This window comes from Procambarus clarkii, chromosome 18 (assembly GCF_040958095.1).
Source record: "Procambarus clarkii isolate CNS0578487 chromosome 18, FALCON_Pclarkii_2.0, whole genome shotgun sequence".
Taxonomy (NCBI): domain Eukaryota; kingdom Metazoa; phylum Arthropoda; class Malacostraca; order Decapoda; family Cambaridae; genus Procambarus; species Procambarus clarkii.
Window position 1 is genome coordinate 13,055,294 of NC_091167.1, and position 26,178 is coordinate 13,081,471.

General features: G+C 51.3%; 1 protein-coding gene across 10 annotated transcripts in view; it reads right to left on the reverse strand.

The window, feature by feature from the left end:
- LOC123750762 (uncharacterized) overlaps positions 1–26,178 on the reverse strand; it is a 387,264-nt gene that overhangs the window by 222,288 nt on the left and 138,798 nt on the right. For all 10 annotated transcript variants that reach the window (XM_069326267.1, XM_069326271.1, XM_069326268.1 and 7 more), the window contains 2 exons: positions 22,652–22,764; positions 22,187–22,300 (listed from right to left, as the gene is read on the reverse strand). In XM_069326267.1, coding sequence (XP_069182368.1) covers positions 22,187–22,300; positions 22,652–22,764 — 227 coding nt within the window. The remainder of the gene's footprint in view (positions 1–22,186; positions 22,301–22,651; positions 22,765–26,178) is intronic.

Here is a 26,178-nt window from a genome sequence, read left to right on the forward strand (position 1 = left end):
GATTTATACAGTGTTCTCCGATTGTGCCTATGGCACCCCTGCTCTTCACTGGTTCTATTCTGCATTTTCTTCCATATCGTTCACTCCATTACGTTGTTATTTTACTGTGTAGATTTGGTACTTGGCCCTCCAGTATCTTCCAGGTGTATATTATTTGATATCTCTCTCGTCTTCTTTCTAGTGAGTACATTTGGAGGGCTTTGAGACGATCCCAATAATTTAGGTGCTTTATTGCGTCTATGCGTGCCATATATGTTCTCTGTATTCCCTCTATTTCAGCAATCTCTCCTGCTCTGAAGGGAGAAGTGAATACTGAGCAGTACTCAAGATGGGACAACACAAGTGACTTGAAGAGTACAACCATTGTGATGGGATCCCTGGATTTGAAAGTTCTCGTAATCCATCCTATCATTTTTCTGGCTGTCACAATATTTGCTTGGTTATTCTCCTTAAACGTCAGGTCGTCAGACATTATTATTCCCAAATCCTTTACATGCCGTTTTCCTACTATGGGTACATTTGATTGTGTTTTGTACTTTGTATTATGTTTAAGGTCCTCATTTTTACCGTACCCGAGTGCCTGGAATTTATCACTGTTAAACATGTTATTTTCTGATTCCCAGTTGAAAACTTTATTAATATCAGCTTGAAGTTTTTCAGTGTCTTCAGCCGAGATAATTTTCATACCGATTTTTGTCATCTGCAAAGGATGATACGAAGCTGTGACTTGTATTTTTGTCTATATCTGGTATGAGAATAAGGAAAAGCAGCGGTGCAAGGACTGTACCCTGAGGTACAGACCTTTTAACTGCACTTGGACTATATTTTATATGGTTGACCGTTACTCGCTGAGTTCTGTTTGACAGAAAAATGAGTATCCAGCGTCCTACTTTACCGGTTATTCCCACTGACTTCATTTTGTGTGCTATCACGCCATGGTCACATTTATCGAAAGCCTTTGCGAAGTCCATGTATATCACATCAGCATTCTGGTTTTCTTCTAATGCCTCAGTAACTTTGTCGTAGTGCTCAAGTAGCTGTGAGAGGCACGATCTTCCCGTTCGAAATCCATGTTGGCCTGGGTTGTGAAGGTCATTGGTCTCCATGAAATTGGTGACCTGACTCCTAATCACTCTCTTAAATACTTTTATGATGTGCGATGTTAGTGCAACTGGTCTATAATTCTTTGCCAATGCTTTGCTCCCTCCCTTGTGTAGAGGGGCTATGTCTGCTACTTTAAGTGCATCTGGTATCTCCCCCGTGTCCAAGCTCTTCCTTCACACTATACCGAGTGCCTGTGCTACCGGCACTTTGCATTTCTTTATAAATATTGAATTCCACGAGTCTGGACCTGGGGCCGAGTGCATGGGCATGTTTTCAATTTCTCTTTCAAAATTTAGTGCGCTCGTGTTGATATCAGTTATATTTACAGGGGTTTGAATATCCCGCATAAAGAAATTGTCTGGATCTTCCACTTTCATGTTGTTTATTGGAGTGCTAAACATGTCCTCATACTGCTTTTTTAGGATTTCACTAATTTCTTTGTCATCCTCCGTGTATGAACCTTCACTTGTACGAATAGGTCCAATACTGGCAGTGGTTTTTGCTTTTGATTTCGCATATGTGAAGAAATATTTTTGATTTTTCTTTATTTCCTGAATTGCTTTCTGTTCTAACTGCCTTTCTTCAGTTTCATATGAGTGTTTCAATTTCCGCTCGATTTCTTCAATCTCCCTATTTAAATTATTCCTTCTTTGACGGGAAATTCGTGTCTGCATAAACAGTTCCGTTCTTTTTTTCCTGCGTTTATAGTGTCGTCTGCGTTCTCTTTCTACGTTGGATCTCTTTCTGGCTTTCCTCAAAGGAACATGTTTCAGACAGACTTGATACGCTTCCGAAGTCAGTTTTTCTATTCCTTCTGTAGGACTTATATTACTTAGAACAGTTTCCCATGGAATGTTTGTAAGTTCCCTGTTTATTATCTCCCAGTCTATCCTTTTATTACTAAAATTGAATTTACTGAATAGTCCCTCTCGCTTTATCGACGTTTTAGGTCTATTCTGAGTATTGATGGTCGTTTGCACTTCAATGAGCTTGTGATCTGAGTATGTGGTATCTGATATCGTAATGTCTCTGATAATGTCTTCATTGTTCGTAAAGACCAGATCTAAAATATTTTCATTTCTCGTTGGCTCCGATATCTGCTAATTGAGTGAAAATTTGTCACAGAATCTCAGTTAGTTCTCTAATCTGTGGTTGGTTAGGTCCCGATAGATTTCCTGGTATAATATTATTGTTTGCTATTTTCCACCTGAGACTAGGCAAGTTGAAGTCCACCTAGTAAGATAATATCAGGTAACGGGTTCTCCAAATTATCAAGGCTATTCTCTATTTTGTTTATCTGTTCTGTGAATTCCTCAGCCGTTGCATCTGGCAGTTTGTATATTAGAATAATTACTAAATTTATTTTCTCTATTTTTAATCCCAATACCTCTACCACCTCATTTGTAACGTTTAGGAGCTCCGAGCATACAAGGTCTTCCCCTAATATACAGACCCACTCCTCCATGTGACCTAATTTTCCTATCACACCTGTATAGGTTATATCCTGGAATCCAGATCTCACTGTCCAACAATTCCCCTGCATGGGTTTCTGTGAAAGCTCCAAATACTGCATTTGACTCCGTGAGGAGGCCATTTATGAACTGTACTTTGTTGTTTGTTCTTGTTTCAGTCCTTGTATGTTGGCAAAGATGAATGAGGTTACTCTATTAGTGATAGTTTGAATGGAAGACTTTTTCGGCAAGCCCATTATGCGTGGACATAATGAGTTTGTTCTGACCAGTACTGATTGTTGTAGGGCAGTTGCCTGTCGTAGTTGTAGTTCCCTTTCGGTGGGTAATTGTATCTGTAATTCTGAATGCAAGTGGATCTGGCATCCAGTTCCATACACTCTCCATGCTCCTCCTTTTGAATTCTCTTTCGGTCTGGTATAAAAAAAATTTAGAGTTTCCTCCAAATTCATTATCCTGCTTGCTGCTCTTTATGTAGCGTTCCGTGCCTTTCACGTGAAAGTGTGGGCAGCTGAGGTCATAGCATTTTCTGTCCTCCAGTGAGGTTTGCACATGTCAGGATGGAAAAACCTACATATTGATCCAAATCGACACTCACCTTTCCTAAGCATATTTAAACATTTTTTGGGATGTTGGTAACTGCATTCTAATCCTTTCTTATTACCAGCATATCTATGTCTGCATATGCCCTTTGCATAAATTTGCACAAGTCTGTCCTTCTGTTCTGAATTGCTCTATCAGGAACCGTCGTAGTGTCTGTACCTATCGAGCTGTCAGTGCTGTCTGTTACACTTTCTAGTTTACTGTCATCTACATCCGGGCTACTGAGTCAGAGTTTACAACTTCCTGAGTTTCAGCCTCAGTTTCATCCTGACTATAGGCCTCCGCCCCTTGTATATTAGAATTGTTGTTGTTCCTTTCCCACTCCTTCTGGATGGCTGGTAGGCTTCCAATGAATGATGTTTTCCAATCATGCGTCATGTTATCTAGGAAGGTTTTTTAGGATATTCCAAGCTGGCAGGTCATTTTTACACACCCAGAGCAAGTGACCAGCTCTCAGTGCCGTAGTGTTACTCACTCCTGTGCAAGCCGAATGAAATCTATTCTTACAGATATAACATTCAATTCCCGATACCTTCAACTTTAAGGAGTTGTTACAGTGGCCACAAATTTGTTTATTTGCTCCCATTTTGCCTTGTTTTGTTGTATATATCTATATATTTATAATATTATATGTATACCGTATATTTGTAACAATATATATGTTTATTTGTTCTACTGTATGGTCAGTACTTATCACACGGTCAAGGGTGAGGGTCCCAGAGGCTGTACAGTATGTGGCACTGTGAAGCTCCTTAGGAAGGAAATGCCAGTGTTCGATATAGGTATAGGTGTGGGTGAGTGCCAGCTGTGCAAGTGTGACAATATGCTGTCAGTGCGGTGGAAGGACAGACGCGAAGTGAATATGCCGACGACAATTCACACTGGTGCCATGTTGGACACTGGCAAGGTCCATTTTCAGACACGCAACTCCATGTACAAGCCGGACTGTGTCATAGACTATAACGTCAACATGCGCCTCGTCGATAAGTGTGACATGATGCTTGGTGGTGTGGAGTGCATGCGCAGGTCTGTGAAGTGGACGAAAAAGTTCTTTCACCTCATGGATGTTGCAGTGCTCAACTGCTTCAATACGTGCCTGGTGAAGTCCGGCAGGAAACGGCTCCATGCTGTTTCCTGACAGAATGCAAACAGAATGCCACACACAGCTCCAGACAGACTGAGGGGTAATGAGAACTTCGGGGTACATATGCTGGAGTATATGCCAGGCACAGCATCACGGGAGAAGGGTAAACATGCATGCATAGTCTGCAGGAACACCAGCTGTCTGCGCAGCTCCCCCCCTCCCCGGGAGGGGGAAGGGGAGTCCCAGACCCTCCACGCTTGCTACCCACACCTCAGTTCTTGAGGCTGGATGTCAAAAACGCGAAAAACCGCCGACCGGGAGGGAGGGATGCCGGGGAGCCCTCCGGGACTCACCCAGAAAATGGCGTTTCATTACATTCAATGCTGGTTTTCTGGGGGGAGCCCCGTCGGCTCCCCGGAGCTAACTACCCACAGACAGAAAAAAGAGGGACTTACCCGGGAGGCGGTCGTCGCTCACTCCTCCACTCGAAGTCGAGACAACTGGCTGCAACCGCCGACCCAAAGCAACACAGGCCCGACGGGGCCCAGGGACATTCACAAGGTAACGAGCAGCCAGGACCCTGTTCGACCGCCAAAATCCCCGCGCCCGAATATCAGACCAAGACATATTCCCAAAGACGGCAGCAAGAGCTGCGAACTTACGAACGTCATGGGCACGGGGATAGACCGCAGGCTGGCTGGACTTGATAACCCTGCGGACGACCTGGGAGAACCCGAACCCGCGAACAGGGAAGAAGGGAAACCGGATCAACCCACAGCGCGTCCCTGGACACAAAAGCTGTAGCGCGCAAATAACGGCGAAGCGCCACAACCGGACACAAAACATGATGCACCCCCGGCCTAACCAACCAAGCATCAACCACCCATGGACCCCTCCGGAACGCAGCAGTCTCATTCTTCGCCAAAAAAGAAGGAGACGGCTGCAAACAAACAAAAAAATCACCACGACCAAAAAGCAGAAACCCCTGCGCCGGAGGAGAGCATGAAGCTTCCCTACCCGACCCCCAGAGGCCAAAGCCAACAAGAAAAGTGCCTTGGAAAAAACAATCCTGGACCGAAGGGGCCACAACGAAACGAGGAGACGAAAGGAAAGCGAGCACTCTGTCCAAAGACCAGGACGGCTCAGGCGACGCATGAGCAGGCCGGAGGTGAAACAATGCATGAGACACCTTACGAAACGGCACAGACGTAACATCGATACCGAAAGCAAGCTGAAACGGCTCCGCCAGCGCTGCACGATACGAGGCGACAGTGTTAGGCATAAGATGACGGTCCTGAAACAACCACGAGAAGAAGGACAAGACCACCCGAACAGACAAGGAACTAACACGACGAAGACGCAAAAAGAAACAGAAGGACCGCCAGGAAACTTCATACTGCCGCCGAGAAGAAGCCCTCAGGTGGGACACCAACAAGGAGGCCACCTGATCCCCATAGAGATGATGATAGACTCGAGTCAAAAAACACATACGCGAAGACTCGAGGAGAAGATCGAACCAGCCACGTGACGTACCGACCTGATCTGTTGAAAGAGGCGGAGCCGCGGGAAAACCCTCGGGTTCGGACACTGAGCAACCAGCGCCTGAAACCAAGGCTGGGCCGGCCACCAAGGGGCCAGAAGGACAACTCTCCCCTGGCAAGTCTCTAAGCGAGTCAGGACCTGGAGCAACAGCCGAACTGGGGAAAAGAGGTACAGGAACCCCCACCTCGACCAGTCTAGCCAAAAGGCATCGACCCCGACGACCTCGCGATCGGAGAAGGGCGCCGCATAAACGGGAAGATGCCGCAACCAAGCCGACGCGAAGAGGTCCACCTTGGGGCGCCCGAACGTCTGGCAAAGCCAACGGAAGGACTCGTCGTCGACCGTCCACTCTGTGGAGAGGGGAACGAAGCAAGACAGGGCATCGGCCAAGACATTGGACACGCCCCATACGTGAACCGCCAGGAGAGCCAAACCACGAAAACTCAGCAGATGAGTCACCCGAAGCGACCACCCCCAAAGAGACAAGGACCGCATAGAACACCTGCGGTTCAGGCAATGAACCACCAGAGAGCAGTCCGAATGGAGCCGAATCGTCGATCCGCGGGCCACCCGAATCCACCCCAGAGCAAACCACACTGCCGCGAACTCCCACACCGTACTGTGAGCTCGATGGAAGGATGGATCCCAACGCCCCTGGCCGGCCTGGCGAGCACTGGTCATAAAACCCCAGCCGAGAGACGACGCATCTGTGTACACATCGAGCAAGGGCTCGTGTAGGCACCAAGGCACTGAACCCTGAAAACCCCGAAGAGGAAGCCGGTGACGCAGCAACCGACGCAAGGCCCCCGGGGGTCGAACTCTGCGATCGCGAGAGAGGCGGAAGGGGGAACCCCGAAGGAACCAGAACAGCTGTCGAAGCCAAACCCGACCCGGCGGGTAGACTACCATCGCGAAGTTCAGGCTCCCGCAGAGCCCCTCGAGCAACCCCCAGGTGACCCGAGGGCCCTCCAGAAACAGACGAAGGCGGGACTGCAACCGCAGGAGAGACTCCAGAGGGAGAGACAAGGAGGCGGTTCTCGAGTCCCAAACGAGACCCAGCCAAGTCCGAACCTGAGAGGGAACCAGATGGGACTTCCTCCAGTTCACCAAGAACCCGAACTCGGCGAGCTGGGAAAGAACCAAATCCCTGGCTAGCATGCAAGCTGACCGGCTGGGAGCCCAAACCAGCCAGTAATCGAGGTAGGCCAACACCCGAACACCGAGGAGACGCAAACGAGCCACCACAACCCGTGTAAGGCGCGTGAACACGCGAGGTGCCAGGTTCAACCCGAACGGGAGACAACGAAAGCGGTAACTCGGACGCCCCACAACAAAACCGAGCCAGTCCCTGAACTGTGGATGAATCAGGACATGCCAATAAGCGTCCAAGAGGTCCAGGGACACCATCCAAGCTCCTGGCTCCAAGAGGAGACGAACCTGAGACAGCGTAGTCATCCAAAGGGAGGGTCAATGAAACCAGGGGATCAGACGGGACAAGTCCAGAATGAACCGCAGGTCCGCGCAGTCCTGTTTCGGAACCGGAAACAGACGGGAAACCCATCTGAGGGACGACGTCGTTTCGACAACGCCCAAGTGTACCCACTCCAAGACGACTCGACAGAGCGCAGGGGAAGAAACCTGCCCTGCCAGCCCCAACCCCCCCAAGGGGGAAGGGGCCACCCAACGCCACCGCAGGCCGCGAGACACGACCCGAAAGGCCCACAAATCGTGGGACCAGGCGCGGGCGAACAGTGCAAGCCGGCCTCCCATCGCCCCGTCAATGGGGCAAACCGCGAAAGGGCCGGCGACTCTTACGAGACCCAGAACCCCGCACAGAGCGAACACCGCGCCGACCAGACGAGGGAGGGTCCGCAGGAGCCAAACCCGAACTTGACACCAGAGGCTTCCACGACGAGAGGAACCCCGAGCCCTGACACGACCTTTCCGGAAAGACCCACCCCGGGATCCCCGGAAAACCAACAAGTCCGACATCGGACGACTAGCCGCCGACGCAGCCTGAATAAACTGCGCCATGGCCGACTCCTCAAACAGAAGAGGACAAAAAGGTGAAGAACGCCTAAGAGCCAGAGCCCAAGCAGATTCCACGGAGGAACCCAGCACTGTCTGCCGACACGCGAGACAGGAAGCATAAAACAGGGAAACCGCATCCCGCAAAATCGGCGTGAACAGCTTCAACAAGGCAGCCGACAAACACGCAGCCGAGGACAAGGTGCCGGACCCCGGGACGGACCCAAGCGTCCTCACATCCTCCACGAGCCAATCCGAAGACAGCTCTAGGCGGGAAAAGAACCGCAAGGCCGAAGCCAAAAGGCTCCGGGCGCGCAAGTCCTCCGCAACGAGTGCCGTCGAAAGTGTGGGAACCTGCACATGGAGCTGAATAACGCCCACATCGTGGGGAAGGGCAGGGGCAAACAAGCACTCATTCAGGTACTCAACCTCACCCCCCAGGAAAACCTGAAGCTCCGTGGAAGCTTACCGCCACTCCAGCGTGCGGGAACGACAAAAGGAATGCCAGGAATCCAGAACAAACAAGGGGCAGTCTGCTAGCCAGGACGACTCCGGAACCTCGTAACGGAGCCAGAAAGAGAACGAAGTCCCAAACCTGAAATCGGACGGATCCATTTCCGAGGCATAATCCGGGTCACGCAGGAGGTAAGCTGCAAAGGCCGCTCGCACCACACCAGGTTGGATGCGATAAGCCAAAAACCTCCGGAAGGACGGAACCGACGTACCCGGGGGAACACGGAACCTAACCCGGGGAGGGGCCGACACCAAATCCAACTCGTACGCAGAGGGGGGAAAAGAAAACCCCACTCCTTGTAACAATAAGCCCCGCTCAGAGGGAAAAAAAAACCCAGGCGGGGTCCAGCGGGGCCCAAGGCCCCCAAGTCAGCCCCTTCCCAGCCTCGACTACAGCCCCTTCCCAGGTCCTTCACTACAGGACCCGAAGCCGAGTCCTCTCCCCAAGCCCCGACCCCACAAGACAAGGACGGAGCAGCCGGAAAAACTTGAGGAAGGGGGGGCCCCACTGGTCAGACCCAGAAGCTTCGGCCGGGAGACAAGACTCGAATTCCTCTGCCGCCCCCCTGAAAGGAGCACCCCCCGAAGCTGCCCGAGTCTCAAGATCAAGTAACCCCTGCTCTGACCCCGAAACCCTCAGACGCTTCGGGGCTGGAAGCAGGGGGGGGGGGGAGGGACCAGAACGAACAGAAGGAGAAGGACGAGGAGGTGCGGACTGAACCAGGATCGAAGCGACCCCCACCCCCAAGATCGGGTCTCGAAAAGCAAAGCAGGGCAGCCCCGGGGCATCCGGGTGAGCAACCAACCGAGCGCGTTGCAACAGACGAAACCTAGACTGCAACGCACGCGCCGCCTGTACCCGAATAGAATCATCAGAGGATTGGGTAAATGGAGTCACAAGCAAGCAGCAACACTCACAGGACTCAGGGTCGAAAGTATCACCGACCCAACAGGCAGCGTAGCAGAGGCAAAAACAATGAGGGTCACCCTGAGACAAGGGGACCGAGCAACCCTCAAACTCGCACACAGTGAGTGGGGACTCCGGGGTCACATCCATCGGACCCACGTGCCCTCTAGGGGATTCCCAGGGTCCTGAGCGTTTATTTTAAGAGGACTCGCGCTCAGGTAGTCCCAGGCAGGGTGCTGCAAACCGGCGCCCAAAACTACCAAGCAAACTTCTAAAGCTGAACCCCAGGGACATGTACACTCACGGGGACCTAGCAGGGGGCGCCACCGAGGAGAACAGTGGAAGGGCAAAAACAAACTGAATAAAATGACAGAACCCCCCACCAGGCAAAAACAAAAAGAAAAACAAAACCCCGCAAGAGGACAGCGAACCCCAAGGAACAGAGCCGGCCGCGATGTCGGGAAATACAAGCTGAGCAGCACCCTGCGCCCCTACCAGTGCAAACTGCCTCTTACCTGCTGGTAACAAGGGAGAACAGAACACCCAAGAGCCCAACAGGCGGCCGAAAAAACCGAAAGGTAAAACGGACCAGCAGAGGCAGACCCCGAGGAGCCTGTGGAAGGTGGCCCCAAGCCCCAAGGGCAGTACTTACAGGGCACCTAGGGAAGGCAGCCCTAGGCGCATGCAGCCCGAATACTGAAGATAACTCCTGGCTGTCGCACCCACAAAACTAACACCACACGCAAAGCACAGTGCAGTAGCGACACCGGAGCCAGAGCACATGACCATCGCCAATAGCATCAGCCTCAAGAACGGAGGTGTGGGTAGCCGGCGCGGGGGGTCTGGGGCTCCCCCTTCCCCCTCCCGGGGAGGGGGGAGCTGCGCAGACAGCGGCGCGGCAGTGTGTGACGTCACACTAGTTTGCTTGTTTTCGGTTGGGGAGTTCTATCCACTAGTTCGGTTTTAGGTAGCAATTTTAACCAGAATAGGGGTTTGTTTTGGGGCGCTTACCTTTCTGGGTGCCTGTTCCGGTCGATGGCAGACATAGAATGCTTCCAACTACACGGGGGCTTCTATAGGCCATTGCTTCCCTTGCCTCTCTGAGGGGGGCCCGGTTCTGGCCGTGGTCCCCGGTAGGCCTAAGAACTCCATACACATGACTGATGCCAAAGTCTGACATTAGCATATCAGCCTGGGATAGCTCCGGGGAGCCGACGGGGCTCCCCCCAGAAAAGTCCACTTATGGATGTCAACCAACAAACTAAAACTTAACATAGAAAAGACCTACATCTTATTTGGAAGCAAATCTACAAATGCAATTCAGCTTCAGATAGATAATGTAAACATTAGCAATAAAAATGATGGAAAGTTTCTTGGCCTATTCCTAGACAAGAGACAACTTCAGTACCCACATACAACACATAACTAAGAAAGTCTCTAAAACAGTTGGTATACTCTCCAAAATCAGATATTATGTACCTAACTCTGCTCTCATCTCTCTATATTATGCACTAATCTATCCCTATCTCAACTATGGTATCTGTGCATGGGGTTCAACCACTGCAAACCACCTCAAGTCCATCATCACCCAGCAAAAATCTGCTATCAGAATAATATCAAATTCTGCTTTCAGGCAACACTCAGCCCCCTTGTTTAACTCCCTAAACATGCTAAACATAATCTCACTCCATAAATTCTCTTGTGTCAACTACATTTACAAAACCCTGTTCTTAAATGCAAATCCTGCTCTGAAACTCTTCCTGGACAGATGTAATAGGACCCATTATCACCACACCAGAAATAAATATCTTTTTGATATTCCCAGAGTTAAACTTAATCTGTGTAAACACTCTATGCAAATAAAGGGACCCAGTTTATGGAACTCACTCCCTATTGAATTGAAAAGCTGTCCAACTTTTACATCATTCAAAATCAATACTAAAAAACCAGCGTTGAATGTAATGAAACGCCATTTTCTGGGTGAGACCTGGAGGCTCCCCGGAGCTTTACCAGCTGATATGCTAATGTCAGACTTTGGCATCAGTCAAGTGTGTGGAGTTCTAGGGCCTACCGGGGACCACGGTCAGAACCTGGCCCCCTCAGAGAGGCAAGGGGAGCAATGGCCTATAGAAACCCCCGTGTGGTAGGAAGCATTCTATGTCTGCCATCGACCGGGTCAAGCATAAAGAAAGGTAAGCATTCCAAAACAAACCCCTATTCTGGTGAAAATTGCTACCTAAAGCCGAACTAGTGGATAGAACTCTTCAACAGAAAACAAGGAAACTAGTATGACGTCATACGTCACCGCGCCGCTGTCTGCGCAGCTCCCCCCTCCCCGGGAGGGGGAAGGGGGAGCCCCAGACCTCCCTCGCCGGCTATCCACCCATCAGTTCTGAGGCTGGATGTCAAAACACGCGAAAAACCGCCGACCGGAGGGAGGGAGGGTTGCCGGGGAGCCTCTGGTTCTCACCCAGAAAATGGCGTTTCATTACATTCAACGCTGGTTTTCTGGGGGGAGCCCCGTCGGCTCCCCAGAGCTAACTACCCACAGAGGAAGGTCAAAGGGACAGAACCGGGAGGCGGACACCACGCACTCCCCAAGGAGGCGAGACAACCGGCAGCAAACGCCAACCCAAGGCGCCACAGCCCCGAAAAGTCCCGGGAACAACACGAGAACAACGAGCAGCAAGGCCCCTGCACGAACACCAAAAATCCATGCCCAAAAGAACGCAAGGCCACGTCGCCCAGACGGCAGCAAGAGCAGCGAAGCCACGAACACCACAGGCATGAGGGAAGAACACAGGCAGCTTAGCCGCAAGAACACAGCTGACCACCCGGGACACCATCACCCGCGAACCGGGAAGAACAGAACCGGATCAACGCAAAACGCACTCCGGACCCAAACGCCCTGGCACGCAAACAACAGCAGAGGGCCGCCACTGAACACAAAACACGACACACCCCCGGCCCGACCAACGAAGCACCAACAACCCTGGACCCCTCCAGAACGCAGCAGCTCTACCCCGCGCCAGAAAAGATGGAGACTGCTGCCACCGAACAACCAAAACGCTAAAACCGAAGGAGCAAGAAAACTCAGCGACTCGACCCCCAGAGGCAAAGACCAAAAGGAAAGAGCCGACGAAAAAACACACCGGAACCGAAGGGGCACTACCAACCGAGGAGAAGACAGAGCACACTGACCAGAGACCAGGATGGTGCAAGTGGCGCACGAACAGGCCGGAGGTGAAAATGACGCACAAGACAGCTGACTAACGGTGCAGAAGCAACACCAAGACCGAAAGCAAGCTGAAGCGGCTCCGCCTGCGCCGCACAAAAAGAGGCGACAGTATGGGGCAAGACGACGGCCCCCAACCCCCACCAGAAAACCAAGCCGAGAGTAAACCAAGCTAACAAGAATAACCACCTAAGAAGGGACAGAAAAAGGAAGGACCGCCAAAATACCCCATACTGCCGCCAAGAGAAGCACGCAGGTGGGACACCTACCACAAAGCCACCCGACCACCAACCGGAGGCGAGACCACGAGACAGAACATAAGCAGCCCCGACAAGGCCCCTCCGAGCCCAGGAAAAGGCGGAGCCGCGGGAAGATCTCGGGCGCGACCACCAAAACCCAGGCGGCACAAGGAGATGGAACGTCTGCCGAAGAGAAAAACTCCCCAAAGCAAGCAAGCCCGCCAGGAGTTCAGAAACGACGGGTCCAACGCGAGACATCGCAAGACCCCAAAAAAAAAAAAAAAAAAAAAAGGCGGGGCAAGCTAGGAAACCAAAGAAGGCGGACGGGTCGCCGCCAGAGCAGTACCCGAACCAAGGGGTACGAACAACTGCAATAGACCGAGACAAAGAAGCACATCACAGGACACAGGCTGAAAAAACACCCAAGAACACACGCAGAACACCCCTGCTGCAGAGGAGGCAGGAAGAAAGAGCAGAAGCACAAAAACCCCAGGAAAACAACCAGGGGTGGACAATCAGGCAGGGACAGAAAAAAACCCACGCAATCCCAGGCACAAAACAGCAGCAAAGTGCCACTCCACCACCGGACACAGGAACAGGAACACGCCACCGTGAAACACAGTACCAATGCACACGTGCAGCAGCAGCAACAGGCACCACTGCAACATGTAAATAGCAACTCCCTTCTGCAAAGGCAGAGAACGGAACAGGCAGACCCAAGACAGGGCCAACGGAGACACGACAAAACCCCGCAGGCCCAGAAACCTGCACCAGGCGACCGACGGCAGAGAAACCCCGCTCAATACCTGCTGGATGAGGTACTGGGAGCTCTTTTATACCTCAAGCCCGGCCCAAGGCCAGGCTAGACCGGCCAGAGGGTGGCCCACCAGGCAGCTGCTAGGAGCAGTCCGCCGGCCCACATACCCCCATAACCAGGATGGGCCGGAACTGCTATACGAAAACAGGCTAGTATGCCCTAGAAGTCCACGGACGAACCAGCAAGAAGGCTTATGCTTGCAAGTAGGTCGTGTAACAAACAGCCAGGAGCCTTACCAGGTGAGTACAGAACCAACCCTACAACCCACACACCTCACAACATTAAAAAAGGTGGGTCCCCTGAATGACTCCAGCATGGGTTGGACATGCACATGAGGGGACAGGAAGGGTTGAAAAAGGGACAGTCACTGGTGTGCAAACGGTCTCAGTCGTACAAAAATATACCTAAATAAAGACAGGTATATAAACAACACCGCATCCAGCGCCCGGCCAAAAGACGCCAGACCGCAGAAACTCACCTGGCGAACGGTGGCACGAACTTGACACGACTCAACCATGCCCAGAAGAACCTGGGAGCACCGCCAGGTGAAGACACCAGAGCCGGACCCTTCTGGACCTGCAGGAGAGCAGGGAGAGGCGAAGGAGGCGGTCCACACCCATGACACAGGGAAAACCGCGGTGCCCTCCCCACAACTGGGAACCAGGACACCCCCGGAGCGAAGGGGCACATACCGCAGCCAGGGAGAAGAACGAGAGGTGAAGCACTGTAGCAAAAACGGCGCCAAACACCAGCACCGAAACACCGCCCAGACCAAAACAAACTCCATGGCGCATGCGCATAACACGCTGGCCGAACCGCACACCCTCTCTGCGGGAAGGTGCCAACCAGGACTACTGCACGAGAAAAGTAGCCAAAAGAGGAAGCAGGAACAATAAAACCGGCGAAAGAAGCAATGAGCCCAAAAAGGAACCCAACTGGGTGACAAGTAGCCCAACAGGGCCACAAGTAGCCCAAAACGGCGACAAGGACGAGGAGCCGACAGACGTTCCAATAATGCGGGAAGTAGTGAAAAACCTTCCCGAACCCTCGAGAACACAGAAGCCAACACTAGTCCCGAAGGCACACGAAGGCGCAGGCGCACCCTGAGATCAGAAGTCACGTAGAACCCCATCGAATGGGGAAACATGACGAAAACACCATCCCAAAAAAGGGTGGGAGGAAACATCCACCCACAGGATGGAACAAACCGACTCAAAGGCCAAGGAACCGAGCCCAGGGAGGGGCCGATGCCCAACAGCACGTACAGCGAGTGGGGAGGAAAGACCCCCACTCCGCATAACCACAAGCCCCGCCTAGAGGGGGATAAAAAAAACCCCACGGGGTCCAACGGGGCCCAGACCCCCAAGTCAGCCCCTCCCCAGCCCCGGGAACCTACACGACAGGCCCCGGGGCCGAGCCGTTCCCCCAAAGCCCCGGCCGTACCAGAAAACCGGGGCAGCCGTGAAAACACTAAGGAAGGGAGCCCACTGGCAGACTCATACAACACGGCTGGAGGAACAGGCTCAAATGCCCCCGTCACTACCCCGGAAGGGGAATTCCCCGAGACTGCCCGAGTCTCAACACCATCAAAAACCCCGCCCCGAACCTACAGACGGTAAGGAACCGGATGCAGGCAGGAAGGGTGATCCAGGGGAAAGACAAGGGGGCGTGGATGGAACCGAAGCAACCAACACCCCCAAGTCCCAAAACGAACTACAACGGGGCAGCCCCGGGGCTCCCGAGGAGGAACCCACAAGAACGTTGCCACCACCAAGGCTCAAGTGCAACTCCCCTGCTGCCCGCACCCGCTTTGTCAGCACAACTGGGTAACCAAGCCACAACGAGCAACCAAACTCGCAGGACTCCGGGTCGAAGGTGTCACCGACCCCACAGGTAGCAGACGGAGGCAAAACAGAGAGTCACCCAGAGACAATGGGTGAGAGCAACCCTCGAAATCGCTGGAAGCGAGGGGGGGGGGGACTCTGGGGTCACATCCATCGGACCCGCGCGCCCCCAGGGGTTTCCCAGGATCCCGAGCGTTTACTATAAGAGGACTCGCGCTCAGGTAATCCCAGGCAGGGTACTGCTAACCGGCACCCAAAGCTACCAAACAACTTTCTAAGAGCTGAACCCCCGGGACGTGTACACTCACGGGGACCTAGCAGTGGGTACCACCAGAAAATACTCAGAACACAAGGGACACAAGGGGCAAGAACGAAGGCAGACCCCCCCCCCACCAGGTAGATAAACAAAAAGAAAAAGAAAACCCTGCAAGAGGACAGCATACCCAAGCGGAACAGAGCCAGCCGCTATGATTGGTAAAGACAAGCTGCACAGTACCCTGCGCCCCACCAGTGCAAAAACTGCCCCTTACTCTAAGGCGAACAAGGGAGACAGAACACCCGAGCACACAAAGAGCGGCCGAAAACCAAGCAGTAAACGGCCAAGCAGGGGCAGGACCCAAGGAACTTGTGGAAGGCGGCCCCAAGCCCCAAGGGAAGTACTTACAGGGCACCTAGGGAAGGGAACCCTAGGCGCATGCAGCCCGAGTACTGGAGAATCACTCCCGGCTCACGCACCACCTAGAAAACAGACACCACACTCTAGGTACAGTGCTGAAACAACCACTGGAGCCGGAGCACATAACCGGTGCCTATAGCATCAGCCGAAGTACTTATGGGTGGATAGCCGGCGAGGGAGGTCTGGGGCTCCCCCTTCCCCCTCCCGGGGAGGGGGGAGCTGCGCAGACAGCGCCGCGGTGACGTATGACGTCATACTAGTTTCCTTGTTTTCTGTTGAAGAGTTCTATCTACTAGTTCGGCTTTAGGTAGCAATTTTCACCAGAATAGGGGTTTGTTTTGGAATGCTTACCTTTCTGGATGCTTGACCCGGTCGATGGCAGACATAGAATGCTTCCTACCACACGGGGGTTTCTATAGGCCATTGCTCCCCTTGCCTCTCTGAGGGGGCCAGGTTCTGGCCGTGGTCCCCGGAAGGCCCTAGAACTCCATACACATGACTGATGCCAAAGTCTGACATTAGCATATCAGCCGGTAAAGCTCCGGGGAGCCGACGGGGCTCCCCCCAGAAAAAATCATGGTCCACATTGCCGGGTGTCAGAGCCTCAGTAGTGAGTGAGCAACCAAGGCTGGCGCTCGCAGCATGAGTGTACAAGCACTGCTGTTCAGCGTGTGACCACAGCATCTCCTGTGGTCACACGCTGTATATACCCATGTATATATACATGGGTATATATAGTGTGTGTGTGAATAGTGTAATAACAGCACCAGGAGTATGTTGTGAGGAGATATTTTGGTGAGGGAGGTGACGTCGTAATTGTGGCATCGTCTGCTGTCTGCTGTGTGATTTGTCATGCAGTGTATGGTGGCCACTGTACTGTTTGGACACAATACCGGCTTACTTGCATAGTTCTGGTAAATAAAACACGCATATAGGTATATATAACATGTGTAAATAGTGTAATAAATACAATAACAGTATGGTGGGAGGAGCAATGTTGGAGTGAGGGAGGGCTTGCTGGGTGTGGCTGCTCACACTCGTGGTGTTCTGAGTGTGTTGATGGTGAATGTATATAGTGTGTGACAGTGTATAGTGTGTACATATGTTGTAAATATTCATAAATGAACATGAAACATTGGTGTGAATAACTGTATGATTTGGAGGAGTAATGTTGGTGAATACAATGTTGGAGGAGTAAGGGAGACTGGCTGGGTGTGACAGCTCACACTCGCGGTGTTCTGAATGTGTTGATGGTGAATGTATATGTGTGTGACAGTGTATAGTCTGTAAATAGATTGTATATATACATAAATTAGCATGATACATGGTAAATATGTGCAACATATGTGTACACAAGTGTCATGCACGTAACAGTGTCCTCAGACAGTACGGATGTTTTACTGCCATAATATAGTGTACGTGTTCATTATACATAGGATTAGCAAGTAAAAACAAATAAAATGTATTTGGAACTGTGCGCAAAAAATGAACAAAAACATATTCGCGGCAACTCACACGCCCCGCCCCGGGCGCCCCACTGGCCCTGGGAGCTTACTGCACGGGCGAACGGGGAATGATAATGTCACGCGTCAACTTACGGACCCCATAGCACCCAAAGTAAGTACAAGTTCAAAATTTTTTTGATATACCAAACTGGGGGAAGGGTTTTTGACACTTTAAAAAACAAAAATATTTTTTTCAAGATAATTTATTTCCTGCACACTGCGGGGGTGTCATATTTAAAGGCCATGCAGTTAAAGGATTAAGAACAAGAGGTCATAGATTTAAACTAGCTAAAAACAGATGCCGAAGAAATATAAGAAAATTCACTTTCGCAAACAGAGTGGTAGACGGTTGGAACAAGTTAGGTGAGAAGGTGGTGGAGGCCAAGATCGTCAGTAGTTTCAAAGCGTTATATGACAGAGTGCTGGGAAGACGGGACACCACGAGCGTAGCTCTCATCCTGTAACTACACTTAGGTAATTAACACTTAGGTAATTACACGTAAGTATGCACATCCATGTGCACACACAGTATACATATGTACATGAGTACACACAATATCACACACATGAAAAGTAAATTACAAGCCGCCGACCAGTGGGCAGAGAGCACCATGCCGGTCAGGCGAAGAAGGCACAAAACTGCATCAAAAGGCCCACCTAGACAACAAAACCTCAAAGTCCCAGCACGACCACAACACGTGCCAAGACCCAAAAAGATCAGTCTGCAAGCCAGGAAGACCCCAGAACTCCAGAAGGCAGAACCGAGTCACACACAAGGAAACAAAGCCCCCTGAACCCACAAAGGGGGCCCAAGAGGAAGAAACCTCTGGAACGAAACCAAAGAACCCAAAGGAACCTGGAATCGAACCAGGGGGAACCCAAACCACCACATTTGCCGGCAGAGATACACCACAGAAAGGCAAAGCACAGTCCCCAGACAGAACCCCCAGGGAAACCGAGGGACAAGGTGTGGGAGCAAGCATAACAGCCAGGGACACCGAGCCCAAACCCAAGGGCCCAGACCCAAAACCGACAATATGGAAAACCCAGTGTAAAATCAACACTCAAATGTTCCCAGAGAAACAGGAAACAGGCAGAAAACACCAGAAAAGCAACGAAATGACAACAGCAGAATAATACCCCTGAAAAAGGGTGAAAACTCGCCCAAGACGCTCGCTCGCACACCCAGGTGCATGTAAACAAACCGCAACGCCACCCTGGTGGCCACGCCGGGAAACCGGCAGAAGAAAATGGCCACCAGAACAGAGGGCTGTGACCGACGCAAAAGATACGAAAACACGCTAGCAAAAATGGGAAGCAAGCAGACTGGATGGGCAAAAACTCCGCCCAAAAGCAGAAAACCCAGGCAGGGGCAAACTGCCCCAGAACTGCTAGCAGGCATCCCCCACAGCCCCGGAAAACAGCAACAGAGGCCCTGGGAACCAGCAACAGAGGCCCCGGGGCAGAGCCGGTCACCAAGCCCTCCGCCCTTAAAGAAAAGTAAGAGTCCATGGGAAAGGCAGCAAGAAAGGGCCGCTGGTAAGACCCAGAAGCCTTGGCAGGAGTAACAAGCTCGAAAACCTCCGTCCCCAACCCAAACGGTGCAGCCCCCGAAAACCGCCCGAGTCTCGAGCCCCAACTAAACCCCGCCCTGACCCCGAAACCCGCAGACAGTCCGGAGCCGGGAACAGGGAGGGAAAGGGCCAACAGCACCTAACCAAAACGAGGCGGCCTCAGGGCATCCGAGTGGGAAACCAACCTAGCGTGTTGCAGCAACCTAACCTAGCTTGCAACACCAATGCCACCTGTACTCTGAACAGTAACATCATCAGGAGAGTACTGGAGAACAAGCAGAGAATATCTCTCGAAAGACTCTGGGTCAAGGTGCAGTGACCCAACAGGCAACATGACAGAGGTAAAAGTGGCGACTGTTACCCGGAGACAAGGGCACAGCAACCAACGATCCCATACAAGAAGGGTTGGAACCCGGAAGATACATTCAATGGTCCACCGAGCCCAGACAGGGGTTTCCAGGGCCCATAGGCTGACTGCTACGGGAAGCCCGGGCAAGGTGTTGCTAACCGGTTAAGAAACCCAAAAATAACAAGAGGGTAGAGGATAACACTGAAAACCCCTGCAACGTGTACAATCACGGGGCCTAGCAGAGGGCCACCAAACACTACCAGTGGAACTATAGCCACACTAGGCAGACCCCCACCAGGCAAATGTTAATAAAAACAAAAGAAAAACCCCGCAAAAGTACACCGTCTCCAGAGGCAACAGGAACCGGTCGCCGCTTAGGTGGCTGGCCGCGCAACATCTTGACGCCCTAACCAGCACAATACCAGTCCCTACCCAGGGCCAAACAAGGGCCCTAAGCCCCAGCTGGCCCCAAGGGCGAGGCAAATGCCGGGCAGCAAAAACCTCTACGGGAATGGTTCCCGAACGCCCCAGGGAAGATAACCCTGTCACGCAGGGGCAGTACTCACAGGGTGCTTAGGGAAGGAAGCCCCTAAGCACATGCAGCCCCGGCACTGATGAGGTACTCCTGGCCACTGCACAACACAATACACGGCAGTGAACACCACACAAGGCAAACACCGCCTAGGAAACTGAGAAACTGAGAAGCGTCTATCCTGGTTGACATTAGCTTATGAACTGAAGCTAGGCAGCCGGCGCGGTAAGTCCAGGACTCCCCCCCTCCTCCTCTCGGGGCGGGGAGGGCTGTGCGTACGATCAGCGCGGCAGTAAAGTGTGATGTTTGCTTGTTTCCTTGGGATTGTAGGGAGTTTCTACCTTTCTATTCGTTTTTTTTGTTTTAGTTTTTTACCATGTGGGGTTTGTTTTGTTATGCCTACCTTTCTGGGTGCCTAACCCCAGTCGATGGCAGATAAGGAAAACCCCAACCACAAGGGGGTTTTCCAGGGCCATTGCTCCCTGAAACCTCTCTGAAGGGGCCAGGTTCTGGCGCTGGTCCCTGGTAGGTCTGAACTCCTTAACTAATGTCCTGGTCTAATATAACATACATTAACCCAATAAGCTCCAGGAAGCCGTAGGGGGCTCCCCACAGAAAACTGTGTTTTTCATGTAAGGGAAATCTTCGAAACCTCTTTACCGATTGCTTTTAAATTTTGACAAAACTTTGCATTCGAATAGGTGCATGTTTTTCTATACCTACTATATACATGGCTCACCTGTGACAGGAAAAACATGCTTTTTTTGAAAAACAGCGCCATCTGTTGGACATAAGAGCAACACATACTGTAATCTCCGAAAGTTCTTCACCGATTGCTTTGAAATTTTGAGACAACGTTCCATTCGAATAAATGCATGTCTTTATATACCTACTATATAGATGCCAAACCTGCGACAGGTAAAAACATGCTTTTTTGAAAAACGGTGCCATCTGTTGCACGTAAGAACAACACTTACTATGCAAAATATGTTACGATTCCATTTCAATGTTTCTGATTTCATGGACAAATTAAATTTTCATAGATTTTTATTTATTTTCATTTTTATTTAATATTTTGTGAGACATTGCCTTGCAATTGAGCTGTGTTGTTTACCATACCGATCATTTTGTAAGTATAAGTATAGATGCCACATCTGTGACAGGTAAAAACACTTATTTTAAGACACAGCGCCATCTGTTGCACGTAAGAAGAACACACACTATACTAAATATGTTACGATTCCGTTTCAATGTTTCTGATTCCATTGACATTGAATTTTCATAGATTTTGATTTATTTTCATTTTGATTTAATTATTTTGTGTGACAATGCATTGGAACTGAGCTGTGTTGTTCACCATACTGTTTATTTCGTGAGAATAGTTTATTTTTTACTTTTCATTATTTTTTCTTTTCGTTTTTTTTAACTATTTTTCTTATATTTCAGTGATGGGAACATCAGATCATTTGGGAATGCATCAGACAAGGGAGTGGGGAATGGTGGGGAGGATGAGGGGATGGGAGTGGGGAATGGTGGGGGTGGACAATGGGACAGGGAAGGGGGTAATGGTGGGGAGGATGAGGGGATGGGGCAGTTAGGGATGAGGGGACAGGGGAGTGGAGAATGGTGGGGAGGACAAGTTGACAGGGGAGTGGGGGATGGTAGGGATGATAAGGGGACGGGGAGGGGAGGAATGGTAGGGAGGACGAGAGGACAGGGGAGTGGAAGATGGTGGGGAGGACAAAGGGACGGTGGAGTGGGGAGTGGGGAGTGGTTAGGAGGACGAAGGGATGCTGGAGTGGGGGATGGTAGGAAGGACAAATGGACGGGGGAGGGGGGATTGGTAGGGAGAACGAGGGGAAGGGGGGGGGGGAAATGGTGGGGGAGGACTGGGAGACTGGGGAAGGTTGCTGTGGCTCAGCAACACACACTCGTTGCCGAGCCACAGCAACGTGTGGCCGGGTATAGCTAGTGAGATATAATCTTTATACTCAGGAACAAGTGAGGTGGTGGTGGTGGCCAAAAGCATCAGTACATAGTTTCAAAGTGCCACAATAATTAAACGTTACTCAGGCACATTTTTCTTACTAGGAATCATGAATCACAAACACTAGCATTTCTGGGCAACTGTTATAAATAGTAACATGTGGTCTATGTCTACATACCGTGGTATAAAAGCCGTTTCAACGTGTGGTGTGATTCCATTGAAATCCATTTTACATATTTCATTCTTTGTTCTCAATGCGGCCTCTTCAGTGGGATATGTCATGTAGCACATTCTGCAAAATAACATTTCTGCTATGCTACGTACTTTATATTTTTTAGTTTAATCTTTTGCAAAATGCTATACTACTTCAATGTATTTGAGCAAGACTATGGGAACTGACAATTCAACCTCTGACACCAAAATTGGCCAAATTTTTTTTTTTTTTAAATGACCATAATCAATTGTAATTAGTAGTAGATTATGTAGATTATTCACAAAACTTTGAAAGCATTTAAGCAAGTTTGAGAAACCGAGTTCCTGGTCGCATCGCCTATGTATGCCATGCGCAGTTTAAGAGTTAATCAATGTCATGAATGATACCAGTAATCTGGGCAAAGTTCAACACACTACCTATAAAACTTACTTAAGGAACGTTAATTCCGAGGCGGTTTGGCCCACAGACAGTAGCTCTGATGCTGTTTGAGCTGTAATAGGATTCCGGAAGAGTAGCAACACACTATATGGATCCTCCTCTTTCTGCAATGCACCAAAGAAATTTTTTTTTACAACAGGTCAAATTATATATAAACAAATTTACCTATCTTTGCTATCTTACCTATCTTACAAGAAAAAAAAAATTGACAAATGCCTCCCGAAGGTCACCACCTGCAACGAATCCAACCCTGCAAAGCACCGGGGTTGGTCCCATATAGTGTGTTGAATGGACATTGTACTTTATCAACCTGAAAAAGATTATACACATTCCTGTTGGGGTGTTGTGGGTAATGCTTGGCCAACTTTCGGCATTGGTGACGGTGGGGCGCACCAGGGTTTTGAACTTTGTATGTGTACGTCCCCGTAGGGAATTCTATTGTGAACACATTGATAACAACGTTAACGATGTAGCATGGGAATTAAGGTGAGACAACTGAAAAGGGTATACACATTTTATCGCTGCTTCATGCTCAATGGCTAATGATCACTCAATTTTTGTGCTTGGTGCAGTTGGCACGCCGTGCTTTTGGACATTATGTGCATATACTCCTGTGGTGAATTCTATTATGAACCAGTTGATACCAAAATGAAAAACGTACAATGAAAACGGAGGCAAGAAAACTGAAAAAGAGTACAGTGCATCCTCACTAACGAAACCCACTCTAGCGAATTTCCAGAAGATCCAAAGAAATTTAATTCGGTACTAAATGTTCAGTGGAACATACAAATGTTCAATTAAGCGAGGATTGTTTGTCCTAGCGATCAATGCACTGAGACCGAGCTGTCACAGTTGATGACAGCCACTGTAATCAACTATTAATCACCAAAGTGTGAACAGTTGTACAGTATTATATTTTGCTTACCCATTGTTTCCAGTGAGAAATGGTTGAAGGATGATAAAATGGTGTCGGGGAGGCCGGTTGCGTCATTGGTGAGGTTGGAGTCTGGGGGCAAGTGGTGTCAGTAGTTGGGGGTTTAGTGTCAGGAGGCAGGTGGTGGAAGTTATTCTCATCGGGGGTTGTCAGAGAAGACCTGGTGGTGAGTGGTGGAAATTGTCTTGGAGAGGCAGGTGGTGTCGGGGGAGGCAGGTCGTGTCGGGGGAGGCAGGTCGTGTCGGGGGAGGCAGGTCGTGTCGGGGGAGGCAGGTCGTGTCGGGGGAGGCAGGTCGTGTCGGGGGAGGCAGGTCGTGTCGGGGGAGGCAGGTCGTGTCGGGGGAGGCAGGTCGTGTCGGGGGAGGCAGGTCGTGTCGGGGGAGGCAGGTCGTGTCTTGGGGAGGCAGGTCGTGTCTTGGGGAGGCAGGTCGTGTCTTGGGGAGGCAGGTGGTGTCGGGGGAGGCAGGTGGTGTCGGGGGAGGCAGGTGGTGTCGGGGGAGGCAGGTCGTGTCGGGGGAGGCAGGTCGTGTCGGGGGAGGCAGGTCGTGTCGGGGGAGGCAGGTCGTGTCGGGGGAGGCAGGTCGTGTCGGGGGAGGCAGGTCGTGTCGGGGGAGGCAGGTCGTGTCAATGGTGGATATTGTTGTTAGGGAAGGCAGGTGGGGGTCAGTGGTGAGCTCTGGTTATCAGTTATCAGCTAGTTGGCAACTAGTGGCTGGAGCCTCCATGCATCCATCTCGATAGTTCACTCACTCTGCTTTTCACTAAATTAGCTGAGAAAATGTTACCATTTCAGTTGTTCGTAACATTGTTCTATCATATTTCACAGTCAAAATGAAGAATTCATTATAAATGGTGGTATCAGTGGTGGTGGGGGGGGGGGGGGGGAGGGGTGTATTAGAGGGGGGGATGCATTAGAGGGGGTGGAACATGTCAGGGAAGGGGAGGGTGTGAGTGGAAATGTCTGCCCAGTCTGGCCCCCCTCTCTGCCGACTGGGCACCACGTGGCTGCCTCGATACTATACTCACCTGATGCTTTTCACAAAATAAGGAGAGAAAATTTTACCATTTCAGTGACTTGTAACACATCGCTCTATCATATTCCATAGTCAAAATGAAGAATTCATAATAAATGGTGGTGTCAGTGGTGGGGGAATGGTGTCAGTGGTGGGGGAATGGTGTCAGTGATAGGGGAATGGTGTCAGTGGTGGGGGAATGGTGTCAGTGGTGGGGGAATGGTGTCAGTGGTGGGGGAATGGTGTCAGTGGTGGGGGAATGGTGTCAGTGGTGGGGGAATGGTGACAGTGGTGGGGGAATGGTGTCAGTGGTGGGGGAATGGTGTCAGTGGTGGGGGAATAGTGTCAGTGGTGGGGGAATGGTGTCAGTGGTAGGGGGAATGGGGGAATGATGTCAGTGGTGGGAAAATGGTGTCAGTGGTGGGTGAATGGTGTCAGTGATGGGGGAATGGTGTCACTGGTGGGGGAATGGTGTCACTGGTGGGGGAATGGTGTCAGTGGTGGGGGAATGGTGTCAGTGATGGGGGAATGGTGTCAGTGATGGGGGAATGGTGTCAGTGATGGGGGAATGGTGTCAGTGATGGGGGGAATGGTGTCAGTGGTGGGGGGAATGGTGTCAGTGGTGGGGGGAATGGTGTCAGTGGTGGGGGGAATGATGTCAGTGGTGGGGGGAATGGTGTCAGTGGTGGCGGAATGGTGTCAGTGGTGGGGGAATGGTGTCAGTGGTAGGGGGAATGGTGTCAGTGGTGGGGAAATGGTGTCAGTGGTGGGGGAATGGTGTCAGTGGTGGGGGAAGGGTGTCAGTGGTGAGGGGAATGGTGTCAGTGGTGGGGGAATGGTGTCTGTGATGGGGGAATGGTGTCAGTGATGGGGGAATGGTGTCAGTGGTGGGGGGAATGGTGTCAGTGGTGGGGGGAATGGTGTCAGAGGTGGGGGGAATGGTGTCAGAGGTGGGGGGAATGGTGTCAGAGGTGGGGGGAATGGTGTCAGAGGTGGGGGGAATGATGTCAGTGGTGGGGGGAATGGTGTCAGTGGTGGCGGAATGGTGTCAGTGGTGGGGGAATGGTGTCAGTGGTAGGGGGAATGGTGTCAGTGGTGGGGAAATGGTGTCAGTGGTGGGGGAATGGTGTCAGTGGTGGGGGAAGGGTGTCAGTGGTGAGGGGAATGGTGTCAGTGGTGGGGGAATGGTGTCTGTGATGGGGGAATGGTGTCAGTGATGGGGGAATGGTGTCAGTGGTGGGGGGAATGGTGTCAGTGGTGGGGGGAATGATGTCAGTGGTGGGGGAATGATGTCAGTGGTGGGGGAATGATGTCAGCGGTGGGGGGAATGGTGTCAGTGGTGGGGGAATGGTGTCAGAGGTGGGGGAATGGTGTCAGTGGTGGGGGGAATGGTGTCAGTGGTGGGGGGAATGGTGTCAGTGGTGGGGGGAATGGTGTCAGTGGTGGGGGGAATGGTGTCAGTGGAGGAGGAATGGTGTCAGTGATGGGGGAATGGTGTCAGTGATGGGGGAATGGTGTCAGTGATGGGGGAATGGTGTCAGTGGTGGGGGAAATGGTGTCAGTGGTGGGGG